The sequence below is a fragment of the Podarcis tiliguerta genome (assembly GCF_965153285.1).
Source record: "Podarcis tiliguerta genome assembly, chromosome: 7".
NCBI lineage: Eukaryota > Metazoa > Chordata > Lepidosauria > Squamata > Lacertidae > Podarcis > Podarcis tiliguerta.
In genome coordinates, this window is record NC_139540.1 from 3,009,981 (window position 1) to 3,032,826 (window position 22,846).

General features: G+C 48.9%; 2 protein-coding genes across 2 annotated transcripts in view; one reads left to right on the plus strand and one right to left on the minus strand.

Moving 5' to 3' along the window:
• Positions 1-4,616, plus strand: part of LOC310681315 (1-phosphatidylinositol 4,5-bisphosphate phosphodiesterase gamma-1-like) — a 109,651-nt gene extending 105,035 nt beyond the window's left edge. Inside the window, exon 31 of the mRNA XM_083449002.1 lies at positions 232-4,616. Within this exon, the coding sequence (XP_083305128.1) occupies positions 232-283 (52 nt within the window). The 3' untranslated portion in view covers positions 284-4,616. The remainder of the gene's footprint in view (positions 1-231) is intronic.
• Positions 4,617-5,323: 707 nt separating this feature from the next.
• LOC310681323 (ubiquitin carboxyl-terminal hydrolase CYLD-like) lies at positions 5,324-22,545 on the minus strand. The gene is made up of 15 exons (XM_083449021.1): positions 22,396-22,545; positions 20,630-21,109; positions 19,595-19,876; positions 18,488-18,563; positions 17,631-17,839; positions 16,384-16,537; positions 15,501-15,636; positions 15,050-15,160; positions 14,466-14,557; positions 13,618-13,684; positions 12,250-12,382; positions 11,451-11,559; positions 10,751-10,869; positions 10,020-10,239; positions 5,324-7,364 (listed from the first exon to the last, which is right to left on the minus strand). The coding sequence occupies exons 2-15, from the start codon at positions 21,089-21,091 to the stop codon at positions 7,180-7,182; spliced, it is 2,355 nt and encodes a 784-aa protein (XP_083305147.1). The 5' UTR covers positions 21,092-21,109; positions 22,396-22,545; the 3' UTR covers positions 5,324-7,179.
• Between the last annotated feature and the right edge of the window lie 301 nt (positions 22,546-22,846).

A 22,846-nucleotide genomic window follows, 5' to 3' on the forward strand; every position in this document is an offset into this window, starting at 1 on the left:
GTCAGGTGTTGGTACAAACCCTTCCCTAGATCAAACATTGAAATCCTGAGCCAATGTTTCAGGGCAGCCCACCACGCTTTAGTTGAAATTGGGCATTCACCAGCTTCTAAGAGAAGTACGGAGTCGGGAACAGAGTTGGGTACCTGCAGCAGAGATCGTAGAAATTTTGCCTGAAAGCCATCTAGCTTTGGCAGGTCCCCGTTATCAATCTCTTTGTTTTCCCCAACGCAGGTTGATGGAGAAGAAGAAGCGAGACCGGCAACTGGCCAACAAGCGGAACTGAAGCAAGCCAGCATCCCTGGCTTGCCCGTGCCGCTGGGGGGGCCTGGAGGCAGCCTCTTCCTTCTCCCCGCCAAGCCCCAAAATGGCCTTTCGCACCAGCCACTACCGAGACAGTTCTTTGCTGCCCCAAGTCCCAGCTGGCTGGTTTCCTGGTGCCGGGGGGTGGGGTGGGGGACAGAGGCTGAGGCGGCCACAGCAAGAGCGCCCCCCAGGGGTGATGGGAAGCAGGAATCCGAGCGGACTGACCGCCTGTGGGGATGGAGACCCCCCAAGTTCCCGCAGGCCCCATTACGGACGTCGGACGTTTGCCTTGTCGGAAAGTTTGCTTGAGCTTAATTTTAACCCGTAGCGGAGGAGCTGGGCTTTTTATTACTTTTAATTTAATCATTCCACACACACCCACACCCCGCTTAATCCTGGCCACTTTATGGTCGCAGCTTGGAAGAAGTCTCTGGCGTCACTTTGCAGGACAGTTCCCACACCTAACCTCACACATTGCAAACCTGCAGAGGCCGGAAAGCTGGAGTAGGAGGAATCCGGGACGGAGGAAATTACGGCTGGATGCAGCGGACTTGCAAAGGGAAGCTGAGAAAAATAGATCCCGTGGGGTGATAGTTAGACATCAAAGGTTACTGAGCGGGAGGATCAGTTGGTGGGGGCAGGAACAAGATGCACTCTCCCCCCCCCCCAGAGAGGCATATTGAGTCTGCTGTGAATACAGATGTGCCTCACAGCGAGCGAGCGCCCCTCCATCCTTAAGCACAAAGTTCTCTGACCGCAAAACCTTGCTGTCACGATGGCTGCACTCTGTCTCGCAGGCAGCGGTGCTCCTGAGTACTGGAAGCCACAAGAGGGGAGGTCTTGCGTTCGAATCCTGCTTGCGGGTTTCAAACAAGGGGCATCTATCTGTGAGTACGGGATGGCTGGACGCCGCTTGATCCGGAATAGATCTTGTTTATTTTGAGGGGGCTTGTTCCCATTAAGTGTGTGCAGGATACGGCAGCCGTGGTATATTTATTTATTTATTGCTGGGAGGGAGAATGTTCCTTTGCTCCCTCCCGCTGCCTTTCGCAGCCTTCAGTCGGGAATATCTCCCAGCATTTCCTGTTGTTGCAGAGAGTAGGCTCCGTCCTGCTGAATCGCGGACACCAGGTAGGGAGTTGGCCCAGGGACTGTGGCCGTCAGCCGTGGCTTTGCACCATCTGGCCTTGATAGCCTGGCTGCCTTATTAGTGTCTTCAAATGGAAGTAGGGAAGTTGGGGGGAAGCAAGCCCTGAGAAATGTCATTTGTTTGAGGAGGAACCTCTGAATTCACCACCATTTTTACTTCAGCTGTCGGCAGACTCCTGTAATTTCTTTCGCTGGGGGCTTAGCACAACACAGGGCAAGCCATGGTAGGAACAGGCATGTGGTAGGAGACCCCCACCCTGCCCCTCTTTTACATCCATACTGGCCGAGAGAGAGAGGGAAGCTATGGAGCACATCAGTAAATCATAGTAAAAGTACTGCTCCACATTTTTGGTGGTGGGTCGAATTGAAAACTTCCCTTCCTCTGTTCGGAAGGACTCCCCAAACCAGAGCTTTCCAAACTTGGCATGTCGGTGGCACACTTTTTAGACATGCATCATTTTGCGGCACAGTAATTTACTTTTTTAGCAAGTCTAAACTAACCCCTTTCCAGCCCCGGGAGCAGTCCTGCGACATCTATACCTATGTTTAGGGAAGTTTTTAATGTTTGAAGTTTTATTCTTTTTTTGTCCTCTACTGGGAGCCGCCCAGAGTGGCTGGGGAGACCCGGCCGGATGGGCGGGGTATAAATAATAAAATAATATTATCATTACATACTGCAGCTGACACACTAACGTGTCGCAGCACACGGTTTGGAAAGCTCTGGCATAAACGTTTGCATTTTGAGAATCTGTTTCAGAGGAGATGTCCAATGTCTTGCTCCTGGGCCCTTAGCAGGATGGCAAGCCAAGACGTCACCGCTCACCTTAGTGAGTTCTTCCTTCTTTCCCAGGGAAATAATCCCAGGGATTCTGCAGTAGAATCACATACACCAATGAAGCAAACCCCAACAGCTGTGTCCTTTCTACCGATTGCAGAATTTGGGCCATTTTAGCAGGGTCAGATGCTGGGGAAATTACGCCAAAAGTCTACACGCACTGGAATTGAGCCCATGAGCAAGTGACTCCCCCAAATCGTTGCGGCTGATAGCGGCAGCTTCCAACTCACAGGCTTCATGGGAACGCAGAAAGCTTTTCGAGTGATGAGGTGGTCTCAGGAGAGGTTCTGGTGAAGTTTTATTGATGGGGAAAGTTGGCCTGTATGCAGAAACGGAAAGCTTTGCACAGAAAGCAAAGTCCAAATGTACAGCAAAAAACAAGTCCGAATTGGCAGAGTGAAGTTTGCGAAAAGGGCTGAAGCCACAGGGAAATCGCTGCTGCCCAAACCAGGTTGAGAGGAGTGGGACAGGTTTGCGGGAATCCTCCTGCAAGCCCACTCACTCCAGTTATGTTTGTGCAGGAAAGTTGTGGCCTGTAGGGAAGAGGGAAGGTGAAGGTGGCTGTGAGGAAGCTGGCAAGGAAAGCTAAAAGGAGACCAGGAAGATCCCAAGTACCAGATTTATTGGTGGGGTGGGTAGTTGCATTCTGCCAAACTCTTGCTGTATGAGATATCTTGGCAGCTCATTCCTTTGCTGTGGTGTGAGGGATGTCCTGAGCTCTTTAAAAAGGGTCTGGTGGAGAGGCGGGGGCATTTTAGGACCTCGCAGGACCATGCAGAAATGACCGCCACGAAGCGCTGATAGGGCCTGGAGCTGCAGGGTGCAAAAAAATAAATCTCAGACAGAAGAGCAGGATTGTCTTCCTTCAGATAAGCGGGTGCCAGAGCCAGAAGCAGAGAGAAGAACTCTGCACAAGCCACACCCCAGAATATTTTGTCACAAGCAGGCTGAGGATTCCAACTTTGGCTGTTTAAAGAGAAAACGGAACATGCATTCCAAAGCAAGGATAAGCGTTGACGTGCTTGGGAAATCTCGGCTGCTAGAAAAGGGCTGGAGGCGAAATGCAGCAAGCCAGAGACTTAATGCGGCTTCACCTTGCAGATTTACCCTGCAGGTGTTGCGAAGGGCGGCGGTTCCATGCCTGGAATGCTTGCTCCGTCTTCCTCCCCATCCGGGCTCCTTCCTTCCATGTGCACAGATCAGAGCTATGGCAGAGGGGCCTTTAAAAGAGCATTAGGCTATGGATGGCTGCTAGCCATGATGGTTCTGGTCTGCCTCTGCGGTCAGAGGCAGAAATGCTTCCGAAGGCCAGTTTCTGCGATCTCACAGGAGGGGAGAGAGCTCTTGAATCCTGCTCATTTGTTTGGCCACTATGAGAACAGGATGCTGTGCTAGGTGAAACCTTGGCCTGATCCAGAAGGAAAATGCTTGTGTTCTCTCATCCGGGCCACCAGAATAGCATTGCTTTAACGCCCTTCTTCACTCACTTTGGCCAGCGAGGGGCAGGGAGAGAGATGTTGTACCACAACGACCACATTTAAAACCCTGCTGCCTCAAATCCCTTTGCATAGCCCTGCCTTTAAAGCAAAGGTGTGGTGCTTCCTATTTGTGCGCAACCTCCCCTATGGAATCATAGTCCAGCCCCCTGCAATGTAGGAACCTTTTGCCCAGCGAAAGGGGCTCAAAAGAGAACGGCCAGTGCTGTAAGTTTGCGAGATGACGACTTGGGCAGCTGGCTGGCTGGGCCTTTGCAGTAGCTGCCAGTCAAAGGAACTTGGGTTAACTGCGATACTGACCCTTTGCATGTCCACATCATCAAAAGCAGATTCTTCCGACTAATTTCAAAACCTAGTATCAGTGGTTGTCTCTTTTGTAATTTACACGGGGCTCGAGGGAGGGCACAAGCAAGCCTCGCCTTGGCCAGAGCCATGAGTTCCAGTTTACCTACCATCCATGCCTTTGAACCTGGAGACTTCCTAGCTCTTCAATACCACGGTTGCCGGACGGGCTGCAGACCACATGGGGCGATGGAGGAAAAGGCTTGAGGGAGAAGGTGAAGTTTCTGAGCACTGCTCAATCTCAGAGTGCAGGTAGAATCCACCTCCCAGTTAGAAGAACCCAACTCGAAGGTTCTTTTGTGGGAGGGTTACTTACGCAGGGTGGGGAGATTCGCCCCGACCAAGAGGGGAGGGCACAACAAGCACAAGAGAGTCAGCAAATACAGCAGCACTGTTGCAAGGAGACGTCCCTTCCAGTGCCACTCTGGGGAGGGACCCATGTATCCTTTGTATGAAAATAAAATCTATTTAGCCAGTATTTATACAGAAAAGTGCTTTGCCTGTCTGGCTTTTTTCCTCTTCCTGTCAAGGGTTCAGTTGTGCTTTCAACTTCACAAACATCCACTTGGCTGCCTAGGCCTCAGGATTCTTGCAGTGGCAAAAACACCTGGCTTCGTTCAGCCTACAAATTTGTGGCCATCTGACACAAGTCAGCCATTGGCTCCATCGCTTGTCTTATCTATCTCATTCTCTCTCTTACACACACAGATGACTAGCCTCCCCTTCCACCAGCCGAGGAGCCAATTTTTCTGTCCCTCCCATCAGCCCAGCGATTTTGGCAGTGGCAAAGGGGTGGGGAAAGGAACGCAGAAACACAAAAGGTGCGTAAAGCCAAACACCCTGTTGGGGATGGTCCTTCTCAAATTGCCAGAATGATCCTTTGATGAGGATTGAAGAGGTGATAAATCCCCACAAGGGATGAGCATCAAATCTTATGCTTTTAAGCCCTACACGGAATTGGGGTATGTGTAAATAAACTTCCATGCCACTGTTTTCTCCCATCAACATATTTTAGAACAAGGGTGGGGAACGAGGAATTGTTGGACTACAGCTGGAGCAGCTGGAGGGCCTCAGCTTCCTGATCCCTGTTGCATTTGTGAAACACGGGCAACACAGAGGACATTCAGCTGTGGAACATTTTCCTTGGTGACTCTTGCATATGAGACATTTCTTGGGAAATAAAGCAAACACAGCCAAGTCAGAAAAAAAGGCTCTATTGGAGGACGTATTTTACAAAGAGATTGACACCACTACATACAAAAATGTCCACTTTGAGGTTTTTTAAGGCGGGAGGGCAGTTGGATACAGCTGGTGATATAAGTTCTAGAAATAGAGGAAAGAAGAATGCCAACACAGATTCCAAGAATTTAAATAAAGCAAGCACAATCTCTGCAACTGGCCTCTCAAGCTAGGCCTCAATGAAGTGAAGGGGCTCTTACAAGGTGAACCCTGGCTATCACCAAATAAACACGAATAATTTTGATAAATTAATTTTCTGCTAATATCTTATTTCCTGCTTGTAGAAGCCCAAGCAGACACCAAAACCTCTTGGATTTCTGTGTCAGACAAGCTTCTTTCCCCAACAAGGCAATGTCCTACTGGAAAGTGCTGTAATGCTTTTATAATTTCAGGCTGAAGAACAGGACATCTCAGCAGAGGTGATTTAGAAATACAATGTAGGGAGTCATTTAAAAGGGCTAGACAGGTCACACAGACGCTGTCAACATGTAAGGCACTGAGTCCTCTCCCTACCCAAAATCTTATTGCACAGTATTTTAGTAGACAGAAAATGCCAACTGTTCTGTAAAATTCACATAGAATACAGAATCCCTGTGCTTTTTCTGCAAGAGAATTGTTTTTTCTTTTCTTTCAGTAGCTCAATATACTTGGGAGAATGTCTGAAACACCAAACCCAAACTATTTAAAGATGGAAACCGAGAAGATATGTCAACTTGGGGGTGGGATGGGAAGAGAGGGGGGGTCATTCTAACCCACGGGAGATGAACTGTCAAGATACAATCAAGGAATTTGGGGGTGGGGTGAGGAAGTCCAAAGAATCATGTTTCTAGGTACCATCACAGGAAATCTGGCTAACAAAGGCCAGTTTGCATAAGGAGGCAGGAGTCCTTGAACAGGAGGAACAAAAATTTAACCACTTACTCTCTTAGCTCTGCAGTGCTCTACAAAGACGGCTCACGCAGGAGGTTTAATAACAGTGCTGTTGAATTCACAGTAAGGCAGGCCAGGCCATTCCCCAGGAGTCACCAGACTGCCTGGGCTCCTGCTGCTCTGGATGGGTGTATATAGCCGACAGCCCTGGCTGCCACGCTTCCTTGTGAAAGTTGTAAAGGCTGAAAAAGCAGAAGGCGCGAGACCCATCTCCACACACCTGGGCCATTTTCTCCCCAAACCAAAGGTATTTCTCCAAAGTGCTTGTCCTGCCTGAGACACGAGACGCTTCAGTAGGAAGCCTCAACTGCCATCTAAAACAAATTACACAAATTTAAAAGTGCAGGTCATGCGCACAGGACTGCCACAGATGGCAAAGGACCGCACCAACAACCGAGTGTGCAGAGGAGGGGCAGTCCGCTATTGCCTAGGGATTCCAGGTCAAACCCAGAACTTATTGCAGGAAGAGCTTCTTGTCTGAGACATTCAATTCCCACCTCTCCCACCAAGGAGAAGGAATGATCAGAATAAGAGTACTGGGTTTTTGGAACCCAGCTGAGGTGAAACCCTGAGACACACCACTTCCTGGTGCACAGACCAGAGTGTCTTTGCCCAAGCCCAGCCTTGAGCTTCTATGTTTTCCTGAGTTGTAGTAGCCCTTACCGAAAGGAGTGTGGGAACTGAGGGGGGGGGGCGGCTCCACCAATACTAGTCCCACATTTCTGACAAGTCCAGATTCGCAGGTTTGAATCACCTGCCGTAGGCAAAGTAGTTTCACTGGTTCCATTCTCCAGAGGCGATTCTGTAAACAGCGTGAGAGACAGCGCAGTGGAAGAGCGTCAGAGCCCCTTCCTCTGTGTTCCCCTGCAAGAAGCAACCCACTGCTCACTTATAGAGTGCCATTTTCTTGCTTTGGTACATGTACATGTAAGCATCGCAGAAGAGGCGCTTAGCTACTCCTTCCATGTCCCGGGGCTGCTGCATGGCCAGGGTGGCTACGGGCATCTCCAGGTACTTGGCAACCTCTGGGCACAGAGTCACAGTGGGAATGTTGAAGCCGTCCTCATCACCTGCGGGAAAGAGAGGAAGATGTTAGTTTCTGTTTATGCCACTGTGCAGTGCTTGGAGTCACAAGACTCTGTTTTGCATTCCAGAGATTCCAGGCTGTTGGAAGTCTCACAGAAGACAGGAGATGGATAGATGGATGTGATGTTACTGATTTCCTGTTCCTTTGTTTCAGTTGCTCTCTGCTTTCACAGAGAGTGCATGTATTTTTCTTTTCTGTCCGCGTAGTTAGAAATAAAACCTAGCAACATAGCTCATACTTTCTCGTCCTTCCCTGTGTGCTGGATACTCTGCGTAATGAGGAAACATGTCTGGAGCCTCATCAAAGGCTCAGGTCGTTAATCATGTCGGAAGAAATTCCAAAAGACTCGACTGGAGGATGAGCTTTTCCAGCTCAGTCGTAGTGGAGTTTCTGACAGAAAAGAGGGTCCTTTGGTTAGGTGAACCCCCTTGGGTGCATTTGGAACGACCCCCTGCCTTATGCAGCCAGGACTGGTCAACCTCTGCAACTGCAGACACACAACTGGGATGGGTGTATCATTCATGAGAGAACACTGCCCTTCAAGAAAGGAAAGAGGAGCACTTTGTTGATTCAGGAAGCTTGGACTACTGCAATGTGCTCTACGTGGGGCTACCTTTGAAGGTGACCCGGAAACTACAACTAATCCAGAATGCAGCAGCTAGACTGGTGACTGGGAGCGGCCGCCGAGACCATATAACACCGGTCTTGAAAGACCTACATTGGCTCCCAGTACGTTTCCAAGCACAATTCAAAGTGTTGGTGCTGACCTTTAAAGCCCTAAACAGCCTCGGTCCAGTATATCTGAAGGAGCGTCTCCACCCCCATCGTTCTGCCCGGACACTGAGGTCCAGCTCCGAGGGCCTTCTGGTGGTTCCCTCACTGCAAGAGGCCAAGTTACAGGGAACCAGGCAGAGGGCCTTCTCGGTGGTGGCACCCGCCCTGTGGAACGCCCTCCCATCAGATGTCAAAGAGATAAACAACTACCAGACTTTTAGAAGACATCTGAAGGCAGCCCTGTTCAGGGAAGTTTTTAATATGTGACATTTTAGTGTATTTTTCATCTTTGTTGGAAGCCGCCCAGAGTGGCTGGGGAAGCCCAGCCAGATGGGCGGGGTACAAATAATAAATTATTATTATTATTATTATCAGGAAGTGAGGATTTATTTGTGTCATCTACTGGTTGGGCACAGATGAATAGCGGGAGGAACCAGCTGGGGAACCCGAAGGGAAGAAGGCTCAGAGCCCGGGGAGTGGTGATGGGATGAAGATGAGTGGTCAGAGGGAGAAGACTGGGAGGAGGAGGCGTCAGAAGCTGAAGGGGTAATGGGGCTTAGTGAGCAGGGCCAGTCTGTGACAGAAAGGAGTCCAGAATCAGAGGCCGAAGCAGGTAAGTGGGATGAGGGGGGCCAAGAGGCAGAGCTGAGTCACAGGTGTCTCTCCCCCACCCTTCTGCAACAACCCTTCTGGTTCTGTCCCCGCCCCCAGAACCAGGAGAGGTATGAAACAGGAGGAGCATAGGCAGGCTGCATACAGGAGCAGTCTCTGATTGCTTGGAAGAAACCCTGGAGAGTTGGCATAAGAGGGCTGTGGGGAGGCGAGGACTTTTAGTCTTGGCAACTGATTTCATGCAGTAGGACCTACAGGGCATGAGCTGCTGTGCTCATTAGGCCTGAAACTCAGCCAAGTCTGTGAAGGTCATGTTTTGCTAATAAAGAGTTAACTCCAGCTTCAAACTGTGTGACTTACTGGCCGTCTCTGTGACATTATGCCAAACCTAAATCTTCCTACTGTGTTCTATGCTCACAGAACTGCTTTTGTGTAGCTACTCAATTTTGACACTATAATCCAGATACAGGGAACTTGTGAGTCTCCAGCTGTTGCTAGACTCCAGCTCCCATCATCCCTAACAATTTGCCCCACTAGCTGAGGCTGATAGGAGCTGGGGCATCCAACAATATTTGGAGGGCCACAGGTTCCCCAAATATGCCCAGCTAAGGGAGCTGGGCATGTTTAGCCTGGAGAAGAGGAGGTTAAGGGGTGATATGATAGCCATGTTCAAATATATAAAAGGATGTCACCTAGAGGAGGGAGAAAGGTTGTTTTCTGCGGCTCCAAAGAAGCGGACACGGAGCAATGGATCCAAACTACAAGAAAGAAGATTCCACCTAAACATTAGGAAGAACTTCCTGACAGTAAGAGCTGTTCGACAGTGGAATTTGCTGCCAAGGAGTGTGGTGGAGTCTCCTTCTTTGGAGGTCTTTAAGCAGAGGCTTGACAACCATATGTCAGGAGTGCTCTGATGGTGTTTCCTGCTTGGCAGGGGGTTGGACTCGATGGCCCTTGTGGTCTCTTCCAACTCTATGATTCTATGATTCTATGATCCTTGCTATAAACAAGGTGTGGGGAACCTTTGGTCCTCCGGATGTTGCTGAACTACAACTCTCACTAGCCTCAAGCATGTTCAATGGCCAGGAAAGATGGGAATCGTAGTCCCAGACCCCTGCATGTCACATGCATTAAATGAGCCAATCCCTTCCTTCCCCAGCATCGGAACAACATCCCTAAATGCATTTGTGGCTTTTTTGGGTTGCGGGGGGAGGCATGCTGCTCCCCCTGCTGAAATAGCACACAAACTTACCATGCCTATCTGCCATGCTGTCAAAAAACATCCAATTCTCCTTCTCTGGTCCGTATTTCACAAAGGAGACATAGTGACTGGTTTCAATGCAGAGAACAGCAAAGAGCTCCAGTTTCTCCCGAGGCACCCGGAAGCTGCCCAGGCGGCTGCCCCTGCAGAACTCCTCGGGGATGTGCAGCTTTGTCAGCCGATGGGCTTTGCGCTGGTAATGAGAGTGAGCCTGCAAACAGCCACAAGACAGTAAAGCTAATGGGGGGGGGGGGCGAGGGCTCATGTGGAATGGAGCACCTGTTGCCATCAGGTGGTCTGTGCTTTTAAAGAAAGGACGTCCACAAGCCAAGGAACTGTGGCCTAGCATCCCTTTTGCTCTCAGAAAACCCACATCCACCCTAACCAAGGCATGCAGAAACACCTGCAGAACAAAGGGAATGTTCACAGGGAAGAAAAATGATTAAAGTTTTCTGATTCTATTAAAACATTTTAAACAAATAAATACTGCTACCAAATTTGGAGAGGGCCCTCGGGGGCAACTAGAATGCTTTTGGGGAGCCAGGTAAGGCCCACAGGCTGTTGGTTAACCACCCTCCGGTGTATACCAAGTCCGTCAGTGCGTTCCTCTAAAGAAAAGAGCTGCTTCACTCCTTTCCTGAAGTCTCAAGAGGAGCAGGCATGAATCTGGGGCCTTAGACGTGAAACTTCTTCCCACTATGGTACAAATGAAAAGGGGGTACCTGAGTGCAGCAAGAGTCGCAGTACTGCTTCAATCCGGTGTCTGCAAACATCTTGTCTTTGAAGCATGCTGAGCATTCCTGAGTGGCCACAGCTCCGCACACAAAGCACTCCCTGGGACCTACAGTGGGAGACTAAAGATCACACCTTGAACCTTTCGGAGCCTGCCTACAGCACAGGATGCACTTTCTACTGAGAAATGAATTGGGCCGAATATGGCTAAGCGATCTTTAGCGTGGTTCCTCTGGCCAGCTTCCAAGCCACAATGGTATATTGTTGTTTAGATCACACAGATATCCTGGCTAATAGCAGCCTCTAGTCCTGAATCAGGCTCAGGGAGAAAGAAGCACAGCAGGATCTTTCCTGACAAACAAGCTGAACCACCTACAAAATGCTTAAGAACGCTCCTTGTACTTATTATCACAACTGCCCGATGATGAAAGTTAGGCTGAGGGAGAAGGATTTGCCAGAGAGCTTCACGAATGAGAACCTCTCACTGTTTAATTCCAGGACGTTCCCGATGAACCCTGGGTCAGCTATAGAGGCCACAGCAATGAATCCATTCTCTGAACTGCCATCGGTCTCACACAGGGCTATTTCAGCAGGTCACTCCAAGGAAGTGGATGACAAATCTAGGTAAAGGGAACTAGAATACGTTTGCGTCCACATCCCCACCCCTACCGTATGATGCCCATAACTTACTATCCAGCAGCAGGTCAGTAATGTCCAGCTCCAAGGAGGGGATGATTTTGCTGAACATTTTGTATTCCTTGCCAAAACGGGGCATTTGGAGGATAAAGCAGGAGGGAATCTAGGCAGAGGGAGAAATGGAAGCCACGTCATCGGGACTTGCTCTCCAGCCAGAAGTTTCCAAGCAATCACACAATGCAGAATCTGGGTTGGGCCGATGGTCAGGGAAGGGCAGTCTATCTGCTTATAGCCACATAGCAAATTGATCCGCAATGGGAAGCCCAGCAGTTTCCTGCATCTCAGAGCTGAGTAGAAGAGGGCACCGCTGCAGGGCAAGCTTTCCTCACCTCTACATGGAAAGCTGTGCCTGCTCAAAGTTCAATGCAATTCTTGGCAAAGGCGGTGGGGCAACCGCTGGTATTCCTGGATGAGACCAATTATTTAGGCCAGGGTTTCCCAAACGTGGGTGGTTTTTGGACTACAACTCCCATCATCCCTGACCACTGGTCCTGCCAGTTAGGGATAATGGGAGCTTTAGTCCAACAAAAGCTGGAAACCCAAGTTTGGGAAACCCTGGTCTAGATGTCCTACAATGTGGGTTCAGGTTCAGAACTGAACCAGCCTTAGTCACTCTGATGGATGGCCATGAAACAGACAGGGGGAGTGGGACCCTGTTGATCGAGCTCAATATCTCAGCAGCTTTTGACACCATTAACCAAGATATCCTCCTGGACAGGCTCACGTCATGCTCTGCAGGGCCTGAATGTTAAAATACAGAGAAGCAGCAACCAAAAGGGTCACAATGACTCACCTCCACCAGCTTGAGATCAGATGAGAGAAAGGAATGCTCTACCAGCTGCTGCACGTTGGGTACTACCAGGTCCTCCTGTTTGTCCATGAATATCTGGTAGCAGTAGCACTCCTGCTCCTTGAGCCTTCCAGACCTGAAAGTGATGGGCAGGTGACTCCTCTGTGGCTGTCCAGATGCTGAACCCACTCCCCACAAAAGGAATTATTAGAGCAATGGCAGCTGTTTCAAGGGTGCAATGGGAAAATGAATTTCTTAGGCTTCTCCCCATTCCCTCTGAGGAGCACTATGGGGCGCAGGGGGTGCGGCTGGGTGGAAGCCAGGCTCCCCCATTCTGAGCCACTGCAGGCATACGAACTCCTGCCCTTAACACACTGCCTTTAGGGTATGGTCAGCTGGAGACCTGGAGAGCTTGGGTTCGCCTCCATCAACACCTGAGCCTCTCTAGACTTCAAATCAATACACACTTGTAGAGCTGAATACTAATTCCCTAGACAAATAAAAATAGTTAGCAATGGTGCCCCTCCCTGCAATTTTCCTCTGGCACAGGGGTGGCTAACCTTTGGGTCATCCAGTTGCTGCTGAACTACAAATCCACGACAATTAGCAGTGCTGGATGGGGCTGGAGATAGTCTAGACTATCTAGGCGGCAGCTAGACTGGTGACTGGGAGCGGCCGCCGGGACCACATAACAGACCTACATTGGCTCCCAGTACGTTTCCGAGCACAATTCAAAGTATTGGTGCTGACCTTTAAAGCCCTAAACAGCCTCGGTCCTGTATACCTGAAGGAGCGTCTCCACCCCCATCGTTCTACCCAGACACTGAGGTCCAGCTCCGAGGGCCTTCTGACGGTTCCCTCGCTGCGAGAAGCCAAGTTACAGGGAACCAGGCAGAGGGCCTTCTCGGTAGTGGCGCCCTCCCTGTGGAACGCCCTCCCACCAGATGTCAAAGAGAACAACAACTACCAGACTTTTAGAAGACATCTGAAGGCAGCCCTGTTCGGGGAAGCTTTTAATGTTTGATGTATTAGAGTATTTTAATATTTTGGGGGGGAAGCCGCCCAGAGTGGCTGGGGAAGCCCAGCCAGATGGGCGGGGTACAAATAATAAATTATTATTATTATATTATTATCTCAAGGGCCACAAGTTACTCCTGCTCCACCAGGCCTAAGGCACTGCCCCTTTCCTCCTCCTCCACTTCTCCCCTGACCACAGAGAGGTATTTTGACAGCTTCCCTTTACCACTTTAAGTCACTAGCCACCCACATCAACTCCCTTTGAGGCATAAGATCCTTTGAAATGTGATTCTTTCTTCCTAGTCCCAGAAACATGCAGCCCATATTTCTCAGCTCTTCGGGGTGAAAACTTACTGCAGCTTCAGAAGCGGCTCTATCCCAAGGATGTGATGCATGATGAGATTAAGAAACTCCTCAGGGTCTAAAAGGGCAAAGTAAACGCCACATCAGACACTCTGCTCCCTTCTTCTCCAGGCAAATCTTTTGTATAAATAAGAGCATAAACAGAGTCTGATGGGTCAGGCCAGTGGCCCATTCAGCGCAGCGTCCTGTTCCCACAGTGGCCAACCAGATGCCTCTTCCGGGAAGCCCGCAATTAGGATTCAAGCACAAGAGCACTTTCTTCTCCAGCAGCTGGTATTCGGAGGCTTTCTACCTCCGACAGTGGAAGAAACGAAGGAGAGCAGGTGCGGGTGGGGTGGTGTATAGGTAACTAGCCCCCTCCATCACTTAAGAACAGAGCAAGAACACACAGAAAATGAAGCCAAAAAGCGGGGGACTTGTGTCTTCTGTCACTGCAGGATACAGGATTCCTCACTGTCCCGCAGCCAAAGAAGGCCAGGAGTATTGGCTTGGCACAGCAAAGACCAGCTCTCATATGATGCTACACCAAACTGGCCAGGTAGTTCTTTAACTTTTGTCAAAAGCTTTAAGGGGAAGGAAGACCACGCCCACCCAGGGTCTTTGATTGTAGTCTTGCAAAGAATCCAATTAAGGATTTCTAGCAGTTCCATCTTTATCCTGCCCTCCCCGACAAAAAACCCATGAGGTAGATTAGGCCGGCTGAGAGAGACAGTGACCTACTGCTGTCTTCTCCACCAGTCAGGTTTGTGGCTGAGCAGGGATCTGATACTGGAATAGCTTAGTAGCACATCAAAGTGAACCAGAGCATGAGACCCCAAAGGGAGGGGGAAATTAATCACCTTTCTCAGAAGTGGCAAAGCTGGAACATTCTCCCTTCTCAGTCAACTGGTGTCGAAGGTCCATCACGTTGCTAGCAGCAACAAATCCTTTCCTGAGAAGAGGAGGGAATCGTGTCATCTCTTCAAGAAACTGACAAGGTGTTAAACCCTGGTCTGCATAAATGCATGACGCATTCCCAAAATCCCAAGTGCCAAGGGGACATTGATGATTAATAAATAAAATTAATATAGATTTGCTTATTTTGCAGAATTTTTTCTGCTTCACAATGGGGGAAGAAACAAGGAGCTCCACAGAAACCCAAGTTGCAGCTTCTGAAATCCATTGAGTCCACCCTGTTCAGCTTCTTAGATTTCACCAGGCTCTGAGCTTACTGCAGAGCTATGGGAACTAGAAACTTTGTGGAGGGTTTTGTTAGTTTTTATATAGAAGGGGAACCTCTCCGCTTCGAGGCTGCAGAATTCAGCATGTGACACTGAAAGCTGCACCTGCAAAAATTGCAGATAGACAAAGAGGCAAATAATAGGTTGCAGGCGCAAGCGGACTGCTCCCGTTGGGTCAGGAGGACACCCCTTTAGCTACTCACTGCCTGAGAGGGTTGACTATCTTGTCCCGGAGGATGTTCTGAACGTGCCCATCAGGTGGGAGGGAGGGTTTGAAGAGCATGGAATCCAACACAGAGGTGCAGGAGAAGAGGCTGTGGTGAGAGAGGACGCACTTGGTAACTTTGCTAGGTTGGCAGCAACACTCCAGAGTAGTGGATTAAAACAAAAACAAAAAACTGACATGGAGACAGAGAGAAATCGAAGCAACAGCATGAGCAGCAGAGAATAGATTTTTCCCATCAAGCTGAATTTGATAGTGCAGTTCACACACCCTACAAAGACCCTCAGCCATGAGAAGAGAAACGCGATTATTCAGAATCTAAGCACAGTCCCTGAAGGTACACAAAGGGGGCTATTTCCCATAAACTAAACGGTTCCAAAAGGGACCCACTTGTATGGGGGTTTGGAAAGGAAGCAAGCAGACCCACCTACCTGAAAAGTGCAGCATCCATGTAGCAAGAATTGCAGTGGCCCTGGATCCCCCTCATCCGCCCTTCCAGGACATTCACGGCCACATCATCCCTGAGAGGGGGCGAGTTGCTTAGGACAGCAGGAGCATCCAGTCCACCTGAAACAGATAAAGATACTTCTGTCAGCATCGCCCTTGAGCCAGTGCCACCGACTTATCCACTGGACTTATCCACTTCAGCCCCGACTGGGCCAGGCGAGCTGGGGTAGCACTTCCAGAGACCACCTTCAGCACAGGAACAGGTCAAAGTGCTGTGGACTCACAGCTTAGAGTTGTGAGCACCGGATTCACTTCCACAAGAAGACAGTCGTCGCACAGCAGAGCATAGCAGAGTACAGCAGAGCATAAACGACTCGGAGAGCAGCTCTGTAGAATATCTTCTTTATTCTATCTACAACTATAATACACAACTATATACAGAGCTAAATGAGGTCTAAACGAAAAATGCTGAACTGCACTGAGTGTCTGCAGCTGCTCTTAGCAGCAACCTTATCTATACACACAATCTCTCTCTAACACTCAGTCTCCCTCTCTCCGACACTTTGATGTGAGGCTGGAGCGGAATAAGTAGAGAGCAGAAACCGCCCCCTCCTCTCTGGAGAATCAGCAGAGAACATCAGCAGATTCTTGGATATGGGAGGGGTGAAATCTCCTCAACTTCCTCTTTCTAAAAACACCTCTAACGTTCTGCTCCTGAAAATATGCCTCTCTTCTTTTAGCTTAGACATGATGCAACAAACCATGATGAGAAGGGCAAGATAAAGAGCGGGGGGAACTGGTCGAAAGCTGCAAATGGACCACTTGATCCTCCCCGCGGTATATCTTCAGTGGACGAAGGAAACTTACTCAGCTCTGTGGACTCGGGGGAAGTGTGGCTGATAGACTGGAAGCGCATGTCCGGCTGGCACGACTCCAGCCTCACAAAGAGGCCACGCTTTGGGGGGCAGGTGAAGTAGCGCACCCCCTGCAACTCGCCATCAGAAACGCCCTTATCTTCATCCTGTGGGGGGGGGGGGTGAAATCTCTCAGTCAGACAGGCAAGCATCCTGCTCAGAATCTCCCCTAGCAGTCTCACGGACAAGGAAAAGGAACAAGAGGGAATTCCAGGGGATTCCACATGGGAAGCTGTGCCAGTACCATCCTCTCTGTTCTTCCTATCAGAGACAAGAACTCCTCAAATCCCTCTTGGGCCCTGCAGTTGAGTTAACAACACCTCTCAATCAGTGGTATCAAAGGCTGCCGAAAAGACTAAGAGTCAAACTGTCGCAATTAAGTTACCCACCTCAAGACTCTTGGCTCTAGTAATAACAATATAATAATAATAAAAAATTATTTGTATCCCACCCTCCCTGGCCAAGGCCGGGCTCAGAGTGACTAACATCATAAAAACACCACAATATGCAAAAAAAAAGGAATCAATTAATTAAAATACATCTTAAAATTAATTCATACAACCTAAAATCTGGGCAGGTGGCAATTATCAGGTTGGAACTGAGAGTGGTTAAAACTTGCAAGGACCAATTGTTTCCACTGATCATACAAGGACCTGTGAGCGGGTTGGGGGCCTCCTTCGGGCTTGTTTTATACAAAGGAAAGTAAGTCAAACTGTATCCTACCTAAAGGTAGTAGCCCATTTCTTAGAGAGGGAAGCAGGCTTTCATTTCCAGTAGTCCTGTCAACTGCGTGCCAATTTACCCGTTGCATAGCCCAACCCTGTGATACAGTTCTAGATCCCACTAACATAAATCTAAAAAAAATGTAGTATAAACACCGACAACTGGGAAACACCAGCCTGCAAGTGCTCCAATTGGAGAACAGCCTTTACCAAAGGTGTCATGGGCTTTGAAGACGCTTGAACTCAGGACGCAAAGGAGAAACACGCTAAGAAGGAGGCACACTTGGCAAATCCACACCGTGGTCAACTCTGGCCTGAAAACCAATGTCCCCACTGTGGAAGGACGTGTGGATTCAGGATTGGCCTCACTGTTAAGATCGTGTTCATGGCAGACAATCATACTCAGCTACAAGGGATCGCCAAAGAAGAAGCTAGAGATGTCAAAGACCATGAATGGACGCATGGATGGAACTCTCACCAGCTCAACTCCAGCCATTTTCTGCCGATTTTCAGGCAGACAGCCAATCCAACAGATTGTTCCCGTGACTGAGTTCCCCTTGTCCAAGTTGATCCGTACCACTGAGTTCACATCAAGGGCGGGTGACTTGCTTTCCAGATCCTCTGCACTTTCACTTCTCTTGCGCTTAGGCTGGTCCTGGAGCCCAGAATCAGCATCCACTTCAAAGCCTGAAAGGCAACACATATGTATTATGCCAGACAGACTTTTGTAATTAACATTTTGATGCTGTTTTATTACTTTGCTGTTGAAGACACAGGGTGGGAGCTGGAGAGTAGGAATTTATGAGTGACATAGCCATTTTGCTGGCCTGGCTGTTTAGTATTCTCTTTAGCAACCTAAGATCTGATTTGGGTTAGGAAGTTAGGCTAACCCTCACTTACATTCTGCAATGCACTTGACTTTCTGCTACTAAAGGAATTGCTATGGGGTGCCTAGGTATGTTTACGCCTGCATTCTACCTATCAGTGTTGAAATGCGCCTTTGCTTCAGCAGAACATCTTCCTGGTTGGTGCAGGGCAATCAGAAGGCCTGAGTTCCTTCCAAACAACAAAGTACCTTCTCATTTTCCCTTCTCCCTTCGTGCATTCTTCAGCAAGGCACTCAGGAATGTTTTAAGAGGAGTGCAAGACAGAAAAATACACCCTATGCATCTTAAAATTTGATGAAAAAGGCAGACTACAAAGGTGGCTGGTGTGCATGTTATTGTTTTCAGTAGCAGCATTATAGACTCCAGCCCCAATGCTACAGCAGAACCAATAAGATTTCTGGTCCTCCAGAAATGGAGAAGCAAAGCTACCACAGAACTACTGCGTCACCTGGGGAAAGCAGCTCCTCTTTAACCACAGAGTCCATGGGGATAACACGAAAAACATCTTCTGATCCTTCTTCTTCCTATAAACCAAAATAGAATGTGGGTGTATGTTTTAATCTGTTTTTCGCTTATTCTTGATTTTATGCTTTGAATGATTTACAAAGTTGTTTTATGGGTTTTCTTACTGATAATTTATTGATTTATTCTCTCTGTAAACAGCTTTGAGTTTTGGTTTTTTTAAACAATCAAGCGGTGTATTAATTTATGAAATAAATGAAGTAGAAAATTTAAGGATGTACCTGGAGGTTTTACATACAGAGTGTGTGAGCTACTACTAAGCTACATATGCACCATGGATATCATTGGCTGAGTTCACACCAAGCCATGGTTTGTTTAACAAACCACAAGCTGTCACACAGACAACCACAGCTTGTTTCTTCAAAGTTTAGATTGTTTTCTAGCTGCTTCTTTGGTGAGCATCTTGGGTGGCGTCACGCGCATGTGCAGAAGCGGCAAAACGCGACCTGCGCATGCGCAGATGCGCTGTTGCAACTTACGTTCTATTCAGGATGCAAACGGAGCTCCGGAATGGATCCCATTCACATCCCAAGGTACCACTGTACTGCAGTTGTTATATAAGGGATTATTATTATGACTGGAATGTAATGGAAATTAATAAGATTTTGAAGACAGAAATAAAGCAAATAATCAAGCCATCAATTCTAGCATGCAGGGGGCCACCTTATCTAAATTATTTAAGTCAGCATTTGAACAATTGGTATTAATAACTGTATTATAAATTGTTATTGTTATAATGAAGCTATTATTGGATTGTAATTGAAAACAAATAAAAAATATTATCATAATATAGCAACCCATGGCTTAGTGTTATGTGCAGACCCGGCCATTTTATCCATCTGCCCAGATAAGAACAAGCAAGCATTTATCTGTTCCAACTGGCAGAGGAGACCTGTTGCATTATTTCCCTTCCTTGCTCTTTTTGGCACAACCCCAAAATGGGGGCATCATCATTCTCTATTTTCAGGACATTACTGTCTCAATGAATGCCTCCTCCAGAAGGATTTCATCAGAATGGTGATGACTTTCTTACCGGACACACTTTAACCATCCAGGTGTTTTCCTCCTTGAATACATCCATTGCTATCCCTCGCATAAAGGCGTCATCCAAATAGAAGCCGACGGTATCCCCCACTTTCACTGGAGATGCCCCAACTGTGTCCGGATTTCCCTCTTGCTTCGCCATGCCCTTCTCTGGTGCTGATACAAACTGCAGTTTGTTACATGGGAGGAAAAGGCCACAGTCCTTTTTACACTTGAAGTATTCTGTCCCATTGTAGGTACCATCACAGTGGCCTTGGCCTTCACCGTCACCCTGGAGAAGCAGCAGATAGGTTATGTTATAACATGTCAGGATATGAACAAAGAGAGGACACAAGAGAATAGCCCATTTCTGCTACAAGTATGTGAGTATCATGGAGGAGCCAAAGTATACCCTTCAGAGGAGCAGGACACCTTCCCATCCCTCAGAAAAATTGCACTGTAGTAGTATCATAAAGCCGAAAACCATACAGGAAACATGCAGCTGAATAAAATTCAGGAATCACCCCATTAAAACTTACTAAATTTACTTCTAGCTTTCCATTTCCATTGCCCCGAAGGAGCACATTTTTCATGTACTGTTTAACTCAAAACTTCCATCATATGACTTCTGTTTAATGTGGCTGCATTAATTCCATCTTACTCCCTTCACAATAACCAAATGAGATTGGCAAGAAACAGATTAAAATGAACACGTTAGTATGCCTTAGCCAGAAAATAATGTATTTTTCCTTCTTTGAAACCATGCAGCCTGAGGAAATGTTTTGTGGCTCTCAAAAGCTTGTGGGAGACATTTTGAAGTGGCTTGCCCAAAGAAAGCATTTAATGTTTCTCCTTCTTTCATGTGAACTAGGCAAAGCACTTTGCTCTTCAAGACTCAGGCCAAACATGCAAGGCAATGTACTTTTCTCTTATGGATTACTGGGAAAGTATTTATATAGCCTATTTCAGCGTTCAAAGGCTAAATTTAATTATAGACCAGACCGTAAAAATTCAGGACAATTACAACCTCCATAAATGGCCTCACCTGCAGCTCTACACCAAAGTAAACTGGGCAGAGCCCAGATGGTAAATGGCTCCTATGAACCTTCCCAATGTAGCAGATGGTACCAGAGAAAGTCTGATGGTCTAGTTCCACAAAGACTTGCTGTCCCTGTTTGGCATTCATGGCTGCATCCAGGACATGCCTGTTCAGAAAACAGTTCAACCGTTCATGAATGTTGCTGATGGCTGAAAGATAATCAGCCATCTTGTCAGGCAAAGGCTGCAGAATTTCAGCATCCAAGGTGACCACAGATCCATCTTGCTCCATGACAACCCTCAAGAAGCGAGTGGGTGACAATCTAATGCACCGCAAGTAAGTCTGTTCGCTCAGGTAACACATACTCCCTGCAGGAAAAAATTTGCTGCCATAAGGGTGGTTTTCAGTCAGGATGTAATGCATGTTCTTATCCCCATGGGAAGGCTGGTACATAGCTATAGTACTCATCTTCACATTCCTTCAGTCCTAAAAAGAAATTACACAACCATGTCATAGGGAAATTTAATAAACCTACTTTAGTCATTGAATAGAAGAAACAAATAATCTTAGGAATGCTTGCAGGTAATTCCTGGGCAATGAGAATAAGGAAGTGGGAAGACTCCCCATCACACTTAACATTTAACTCAACCATGTATTTATTTAGAGCAGGAGTGCTGAGAATTCTCTGGCAGATGCAAGAAATTAGCAGCAACCAACAAACGCCAATAAGCAATACCGCAGTCAAAACGTCAACAGCGACAAGTATACGTCCGCCAGCCCCTGGAGCACTTGCACTACAACTCCCACCAGCCAGCAGCACCCATCAAGGCTGGACTACAACTCCCACCAGCCAGCAGCACCCAGCGAGTTTGGACTACAACTCCCACCAACCCCAGCACCTAGGGGTTGCCCTACAACTCCCACCACTCAGCAGCACCCAGCAAGGTTGCCCTACAACTCCCACCAGCCCCAGCACCTAAAAGTTGCCCTACAATTCCCACCAGCCAGCAGCACCTATCCAGGTTGGACTACAACTCCCACCAGCCAGCAGAACCCATCAAGGTTGGACTACAAGGCCGTGTGGATCCAGAACTGGCCTCCACAGTCACTTACAGATTCATTGTTAAAACCGTGTTTATGGGAGACAATCTTACTCGGCTCCGAGTGATCGCCAAAGAAAGAAGAACAACAACTCCCACCAGCCAGCAGCACCCAGCAAGCTTGGACTACAACTCCCAGCAGCCAGCAGCAGCCAGCGAGGTTGGACTACAACTCCCACCAGCCAGCAGTACCCAGCGAGGTTGGACTACAACTCCCAGCAGCCAGCAGCACCCAGCGAGTTTGGACTACAACTCCCACCAACCCCAGCACCTAGTGGTTGCCCTACAACTCCCACCAGTCAGCAGAACCCAGCAAGCTTGGACTACAACTCCCAGCAGCCAGCGAGGTTGGACTACAACTCCCACCAGCCCCAGCACCTAGAGGTTGCCCTACAACTCCCACCAACCAGCAGCACCCAGTGAGGTGGCCCTACAACTCCCACCCGCTCCCAGTTGCCGTGCAGCCCCTCTGACGGGCGCCAGGTTGGCCAAGGCCGCGCTGGGAGGCCCGACGGAGCCCCGCCCCCTGAGGCCTGGTCGGCCTCTGCCCTCCCTCGCAGGGCTGTTGTGAGGGTGGACCGGGGGGGCGGGGAGGAGCCTCGCCGGGGGAACTTGGCAGGGAAACGGCAGCCCTGCGGGAGAGGAAGGCGGGGGCGCCGCGGGGTCCCTCACCTGCTCGCTCCGCTCGGCGACGGGCCCAGCCGGCGCCGAAGCCGTTCCCGTTTCGCTCTGAGGAAAGGCCATAGAGCGCAGGGGGCGGGGCGGCCAGAGCGTCCACAGGAGGCCGTCGCCCACTCTTTTCCCTCAGGTCAATCCGCAGCCAGGGCCGCCTCAGCCGCCAATCGGAATGAAGGGGCGGGCGGCAAAGGAGCGGGCCTTGGCCAATCAAGAAAGAGGAGTCGGAGTCGGAACGAGGAAGCTCATGACGGAATCCGGACTTGGCCAATGGGGAAACTCCGGTAGCGGCCGGGCAAATAAACCCACACGCAGGCAGCAGCGCGTTGTGCGCATGCGTGAGCCTTCACGTCGGGAGGTTTGGGCCGCGTTCTGCTGGCGCTTCCCCCGCCAAGGATTCTGGGAGTTGTAGTTTGCAGAGGATGTTTAGCAGGCAACCTAAGGGTAG

Coding starts and splice junctions, on each gene's coding strand:
- LOC310681323 (XM_083449021.1), bottom strand. CDS start 21,091: ATGAGTACTATAGCTATGTACCAGCCTTCCCATGGGGATAAGAACATG. Junction 12,383..13,617: donor GAGCCGCTTCTGAAGCTGCA/GTAAGTTTTCAC, acceptor CATCACTTTCAG/GTCTGGAAGGCTCAAGGAGC. Junction 10,870..11,450: donor TACTGACCTGCTGCTGGATA/GTAAGTTATGGG, acceptor CTCCCACTGTAG/GTCCCAGGGAGTGCTTTGTG.